We start from the raw sequence: 7554 nt of genomic DNA on the forward strand, positions 1-7554 counted from the left end.
AGCTGTATAGCGCCGACCTAATCTCTGTCAACCAAGGCCACTAAATTCCTTTGTGCGATTACCGATAACATATCCGGTCCTGTAAAGGAGACATCGGGAAACAATTACAGAGTGTATTATCGGCGCTCATAGACTGTTCGAGAATGTTCTTTCTATCCATAGTGATAAAGAGAAAATATGGACGAAGCCATTGTTCTGACATACCGGTTGATTTTTGCGTCAGCATGCTCGGTGGGGTTGGAGAAGCTACTGCGTTCGCAAGAGCGAACGACTCATGAGAAAATAAGAAAACAAATGTAATCCAAGTCGTTTATTGAAAACATAGTTATCTTTTTTCCTTAGAAGATAGTTTCTTTTTCTTCTTGGTTTCTCGCCCAGCATTTTGGTGGGGCCGGGCGGTGACAGTCTTAGGCTCCCAACCTAGTACGCATGCAAGTGTCCTCTTTAAATGTTTCTTCAATTGGTTTGTCAAGTAGTAGGTGTAGTCAATGGGCAAACCATGCTCCTTCACGTACTCCGGGTCTTCAGCCCTATATGTAATTTTGCGCACGTAGCGCTCGTTGACCCTGTGGAACTCTTGTGGCCGATCTTCATACTCTCTTCGAAGTTCCTCCTCGTCCGTTACGAGCTCCTTGCATATGACGTAAGGAATCCAATCACCCACGCCGGCAGGTTTCTCCCCCCTAGCTTTCTTCTTTTCGATAACATGCAAATGTGGCGAGTGGCTCTTACACTCCACGTTGTAGTACCTTTTGCTCAATATCAGTTCCGCAGTATCCACACGACCCGACAGCAGATCATCCACGGCCCTTCTGGCTGTTTCCTGGGCAGCCGCTATGTCCGCATTCACGATCATTTCGTGAATGCAAGCGTTCATGATGCGTGAAACGTAGGGCAAACAGTCTCTACGCACCATCTCGATGCCCTTGACTTCGACCTTGTCGTACGAGTTTGGGTTGGAAGAGTACACGGCGCCTGTGTACTTCTTCTTGCCGAGAAGCAGGTATGGCTTGTACACTTTCTCAAACTCTAATTGTATGGGGCGAGGAAAGTGTGACGAAATGAGCTCAGCCAGTCCCTTGCCCATCTCCATGGCTTCGGCCACCGTCTTGCCTCGACAGATAATCATCATCGAGTCTGTGTCCCCGTAAATCACTTCGTGCTGGGTGTACTTTTTTTCTACATAGTAAATTGTCTTCTCCAGGAGAGTTCTGCCGTAGGCCGTCACAGATCGGGCGATTTGGATGCAGGGCAGGATTCCATTGTTTACGGCTCCCGTGAAGCCGTACACGGAATTCGCACACTTTTTGATGGCCAATTGGCGCTCGTTAAGGACCGACTTCATGAAGGGATCGTGCTCGCAATTAGCCATGTCCTTCTTCACTTGCTTTCTCGCTCTCAGAAGGTCGACCAAGATTGTCGGCAAGATTCCCTTCCTGACACTCTCGGGCACGAACTCGTCACCCGTCGGGAAAGGTTTCCCTTGTGCGTATTCATAACAACTTTCGTCTTCTATTTCTTGTTTTTCCATACTCTCAATCTGCCGCTTCGGGTGCAGGCGCAGAGTCGAGTAGCACAGGTTCATAGCGATGATGATACTCGGGTACAGGGAAGCAAAGTCCATTGTGCACACCGGATCATCATAGTATCCAACCTTTGGTTCGAGCACCTTGGCTCCTTGATATCCCACGTTGTTCGGATCGCTGCTTTCCGCCTTTCTCTTTCTAGAAAAGGCAGGTTTCTGAGCATTTTCTTCCTCTTCATCATCAGAGTCATTAAAGTCATTACGGTAATCATTGCAGCTCTGTTTCTTCATTCTTGCCTAACTTCTTCATTGTTGGAAATAGCACTCGGTGGGTGTACGCCTCCCTGGCGATAAGGGTCATGAAATTCATTGTCTGAATTGAATTGAAAGGCGGTTTTCTTCTGGGACGGACATACTCCAACCTACCTTGAAGAACGACCTGTCATTAGATGCGCACGGAATAAGGCTTTTAGCAATAAGCAATGATGACGATGTAGCATCGATGTTTTAATGTTACTGGGCCTGCACAGTATGTGGAGATCTCGTTGGCTTTTCGCCACAATGATGTTGATGCAAAACCTGTCCGCGAGTACTTTCGCGAGGCTGTATCAATTTTTAAAGCGAAGCTTTACATGTCTAGGCGAAATCGCCTGTGTACAGAAAACTATCATCATCAGCATTGGCTCGAGCGTCGTCGTCTTCTTCCGCAGCTGGCTAGTTGGCGGCCCTCGGGTTGTGCTCGTGCTGGTGCTCGACACGCGCTCGTGCCACGGCTGCCGCGTTCATCGACGTCCCCTTCTTCCCCAGCTGGCTGCGTTGCCGCTCATCATTCCCGCGTAGAATTTCCCTTCTCTTCTGTCGTCGTAATGAAGCCACGTTTATGGGAGTTTGATGAATCGCAAGGGGCAATGGCGGACGAATGCTGCTAACCACGCCGCCGAGCAAACTCGAGACATCGAACGCAAGCGACAACGGCAGACCGAGGGCATACCGCCACTGACGTCGTTCGTTCCGTAGCAGCCGAACGTGTGCGTAACCTCATAATTGAGAAATACTTTAATGAACCCTCGGGATTAACGCAGTGATAAACGCTAGGGCCACACGTTTCAGCTTCGCTGGTTAACCATCTTAACGGAGGCGAAGGGCCGACGAATTTTTTTTCTCGGTGTGCATAGAACGCAGATATGTGTTTCCCGAGTGGGTACGGCGTTTAGAAACTGTACTGCATGTGAAATCTTTCTAATTTTTTTAACAAATTCAGCTCATGTTGGGCTGACATCCGAAGTAAATTGCAACTGCTCTGGCATTTACGCTTGAGTGTACTTATGTGCATTGAGTTTTGCCGGCAATAAAGAACGAAAAGCGATCGTGGCCTAATGGTTAGAATACCCAGTTGCTCTGCTCGACGGCAGATGTACGGTTGCACCATCGGTCACACAAGAGTTTCTTTTCACTTTAAAGCGAGACAAAACAGGTATCTCTCGCAAAGTGCAAAGAATGAGACAAATGATACTTCGCATTAAAAGAATACAATGAAGACGACAGAAGCACTCGTACTGTCGTCTTTGCTCCATTCTGTTTTTTTTTCCTCGTCTTTTTAAATGTAAATTTATGAAGCGAAAATGGTTCTGCGCTGTTTCGCTTGGTTCAGCTCGGTATTTGGCTCAGGTGCCAGTTACGACGCGGAACTAGCCAGCTGCGCTATCCCTGTCACCCACAAAAAGAATCACGCACCGCTATTGTTGGCTATTGGCCCAGTATTTTGGCAAGTGAGTAAAGCCGATGTGGATCATGAACCAATTTCTGTGTCGTTTATTGTGATCATCGAAAAATATATCTTCATTGTCCTCACGACTAGCATAGATCTCTTCCTTATCATTCACGTTGCAAGACATAACACGAGTCAACCATGGGTAGTGTTATACAAGGGCTGCTGTAGAGGTACTCCTCGGATACTCCATTTGTCTATGCTATATTGCAAAAAGGCGATAAATAATTCGTAATTATAGGGTAAGTGAATGATAGGTGAATGACAATGAAACTAATAAACATAATGACACCGCAAAGGGGAGTTTACATGAGGTTGGTGCATGCTGCTAACCGAATGATACATGCACTGCGTAGTGGTGCAGAGTCCTCCACGTACTAAATGAATGGTAGGTCTAAACACACACCGCTTACTTCAAGTTTCTGTTTACAGTACAGTACAGAGCATACGTGCGTCACTTCATACACAACTGTTCTGGAATGTTAATCGCAAACGCTGACCTGTAGCCCTGCGTCCACTAAAAAGACGTGTAAAAGTACGTTCGCGTTTTGGCTTGGTGGCTTGCTGAACACGGTCCAAAAAATGGTCCAAGGGACACGTTTGTCAAGACTTCCTAGCTTTTTCGTTAACATTCTTGTTACTACGGCGTATTTTGGGCACTGAAGAAGAACGTGGTAGACGTTCTCGATTTCATAGCCAAATCAGCGCTCAGCTAGGGATGTGAAGCTGCGTATCCTGTGTACAAAACTATCTGTATATGCAACTTCCGCTGGAGATTTGTTAATTAATCGTAATAAGCCCGCACATATTCATTAGATGCAACAGGCGCCATGTCGCCATTGTGAACCTCTTTATTCTTCTCTTCCAGCTTGCCCGCCGCCACCCGGTGTTTCTCCGATTATCTTCGTCAGCTTTGGCAGCTTTGTCGCGTATCGAGATCTGCTGATATGTGTTGAATTCCCTGTGTGCATAAATGTAATATAATGTAATGTTATATAATGTTTTGCCGTGTCACTGTCGATCCACTTCTCCAAAGAACAGTGGGCAGAAACCCTGACTTCGACGTCCGGAAGCTTCGCACTTCTTAGAGCATTTCTCCTTACCATTCTTTGTAAGCACGATTGTTAATCTCTGCGCATTCAATTCATCGACGCGCCGCCTTGTAGGGGAGAGAGAAAGAAACGAAGAGGCAAAGGTAGGGGGGTGAACGAAGGACGTGCCCGGTTGGCTACCCTGCACTTGGGAAGGGGGAAATGATGTAGCATGTTCTTGCAAGCAGCATATCCCGTTGTCGAAGCGTCGTTTGCAATACATTACTTTATCCAAGGTGATGTTCAATTTGCTGAGTCACTTCGTGTTGTTGCCTTTCGATTTTTCCGTTACGTGGTTACTTCATGATTTCCAAAATTTGAATAATTTCCATAAGACGCTCAGCGCATCTCGAGGGCATAACAGATGAACCAGCGAAGTCACCTACAAGGTCTTCACCTAGAACGTCTAGTCTCGGAGACATTTCGGAGCGAGACTCTGCGACCGGCTCGCGGACGGACTCGGGGACGGGCTCACGCACAGGCTCGGGGATGGGCTCACGGGTTGGCTCGGAGCCGGACTCGAACTCACTGCCGGACTCTGAGTCGGACTCGTCGCGCGAGTGAGTCTTGCTTACATTCGGGTACTCCGATGGGACGGTCGAAGGGTAACTCACGCACCGCGCTCCCGCCTGTCTTATCTCCATGGCCTCCACAGTTTCCCTCGCTTCCCTGTCCGCTCCTCTGGCGATCAGTTGGCAACTGTAGAAATCCGGGGCGCAGCCGCAGTACAAGCAGTGTTTGACGAGCGTGCCGCCGAGCCCGTCGCAAGCAGCACTGCTCTGAGCGCAGATTAGGTTGTACTGGTGCTGCCTCAGTCGTTCGTTGATGCACTTTTCGGTCTGTCCGATGTAGCACTTGCCGCACGTGAACGGTATCTCGTACACCACGGCCATCTCGCACGGCAGAAACGTCACCCTGTGCTTTTTCGTGCACCGCATTGAGCTTGAATCCGCTTGGTCGCTGTTATCGGCATGGTGGGAACTCTGGCTTGACATCCTCTTCGTCTGCTGGCGGGCGAGAATGAGCGCCAGCACACTCGAAGAGGGCGTTGTTATCGTATTGCACCTACTTCCCTCGCTCACCTCCCCCCCTCTCTCCGGCGTTCGCGTGCGCCGTCTCACGCCTGGTTTTCCGCAGTCTGTCAAGGTCGTATCTCTCTTTTCACTCTGCTCTTGACTACGACGGTATCTCTAGACCGTGTATATGCAGCGCAAAACAGAAGAATGTGGTAATGGAGATTGTATCAGAGCTTGCCTGCGCTGCAACCTTGGTGCCGTGCCAACTCCCAGCTTGCGTGCGCAGCTTTAGGCGCCGCGTAAACTCCGATATCCCTATTGAGATGCATGTGACGAGCAGATGCGCATACTGCTCAGATGCGCAGGCCGGGCCCCGGCCGCAACTTCAATAAACCGCTTCATACGTGCCTCTACATCACTGTGAATATTTACCGGGACCCAGGATCGATTTTTTTCTGCTATCTGTATATCAAACAAACAACGAATGCAGATAAAACAAGTGCTACAAATTATCTGTGCTTTGTGCTTTATAAGTAACGCAAGCTAAGTAGAATTTTGAGCAGACGGAGGTAGGTCTGACGTAATATATGCTGGACACGGCTTCAAACGTTCTGTCGTAGTTCGATGGACTACGACATACTATACAGACTGTATTATGCGGCCCTGTTACATCTGTAAGGTGAATCTTTTATATATATATATAATATGCACACGCGCACATTTGTATCTTTTTCCGGTACAGTTTTTTTTCACCGGCTAACCAGCTGTTGAGCGCCCCATTTGGCGAATAGGGGCGCTCGCGCCCCTATTCGCCAAATCTACTCTCAAGCGCAACTCTACTCCTCAAGGGCAGCATTTAGCTCTATAGTGCTAGCAGCCTAAACAAGAAGAGGGGAGAACTATAGTAAATGCCTGTTGTGGAGAGAAAAACGCAGGCAGGGAGCACAGCTAGCCCCCTGCTTCGCGCGTAGGGGGTGAGCGTGTTCGCTGCATCACCAACGGAACAGAGGAAGCGCATTGGCAAATGGCAGAGATGGCTCTCATGTAGATATTACTCCGTGGTCTCACGTATTTGCTGGTAAGCAAAGTGTTAGTTACTTTCATTGGGCACAATCCTGGTGAAAGGAACATTCGTCTACAGGAAGCTGGCCGCGCTTGAATGTCAGACGCACGGAACAACGACGCAGCGAAGTGCTCGCATGTTTCGCTCAGCCTTCGACACGAATGATGATAATTATGGGATTTGACGTCCCAAAACTACGATCTGATTATGAGGCACGCCGTAGTGGGGGACTCCGGAATCATTTCGACCACCTGGGGTTCTTTAACGTGCACCTAAATCTAAGTACACGGGTGTTTTCGCATTTCGCCCCCATCGAAATGCGGCCGCCGTGGCCGGGGTTCGATCCCGCGACCTCGTGCTCAGCAGCCCCACACCATAGCCACTAAGCAACCACGGCGGGTACGACATGAATGACCATGTGCATACGTTCGACTGCGGACCTTAAAGTAATTATTTTTTTTTAAATTCTTTCAGCTGTTCTTTACTGTTTTCAAGCAACTTAACACTGTTATATCGGCCATTTCTTTCAGTGATCAGATGATTATAAAATTGAAAGAACGCCTACAACCACTTGTACGATATATTGCACATTCTCTTCAATTTAATTTATTCTTTTTTTTCTTTTATCACTCGGACAATTCCGATTACCCGGAAGTGATACGCCGCATGTGAAATTATATATAGAAGTGGGTTTTCTTGCTTTTTTCCACATCTAATATGCTGCTGTCGTCGTCTTGTTTAACTCTTATTCTTGTTCCTAATTTTTTTTTCTTGCCGCGCAAGTAAGAGGAAACCAGAAGATTAGCTCGGTTTCTCAACAGCTTTGCCTCCGCCCGCAGAACGTTCAGCGGCGAGCGGATGCGACGGCGTTTCAGCGTTTCTTTCGTGCCCCCACATCCTCTTATTCTTTTTGGCATTTTCCCAGCACGCTGTCCATATCTCGCTCAAAGACTCTCGCCTATCTTACTGGTGAGATACATGCGGGGACCGGACGTACTGTAAAGAGTATTTCTTTGCTTTTTTTTTTTCATTCCGTGCCGAAGGGCCGTATAGAGTGAGCGAGTTGCGGGTACTTCCTTCCCCAAACGTAT

General features: G+C 48.1%; 1 protein-coding gene across 1 annotated transcript; it reads right to left on the reverse strand.

The window, feature by feature from the left end:
- Positions 1-325: 325 nt before the first annotated feature.
- On the reverse strand, positions 326-1816 carry LOC119431544 (DNA polymerase delta catalytic subunit). Its single transcript, XM_037699026.1, has one exon. The coding sequence runs from the start codon at positions 1814-1816 to the stop codon at positions 326-328; it is 1491 nt and encodes a 496-aa protein (XP_037554954.1).
- Positions 1817-7554: the final 5738 nt, after the last annotated feature.

Source organism: Dermacentor silvarum, chromosome 10 (assembly GCF_013339745.2).
Source record: "Dermacentor silvarum isolate Dsil-2018 chromosome 10, BIME_Dsil_1.4, whole genome shotgun sequence".
Lineage (NCBI taxonomy): Eukaryota > Metazoa > Arthropoda > Arachnida > Ixodida > Ixodidae > Dermacentor > Dermacentor silvarum.

What these genes read in the sequence shown, in the direction of transcription:
- LOC119431544 (XM_037699026.1), bottom strand. Translation starts at nt 1,816, where the DNA reads ATGAAGAAACAGAGCTGCAATGATTACCGTAATGACTTTAATGACTCT.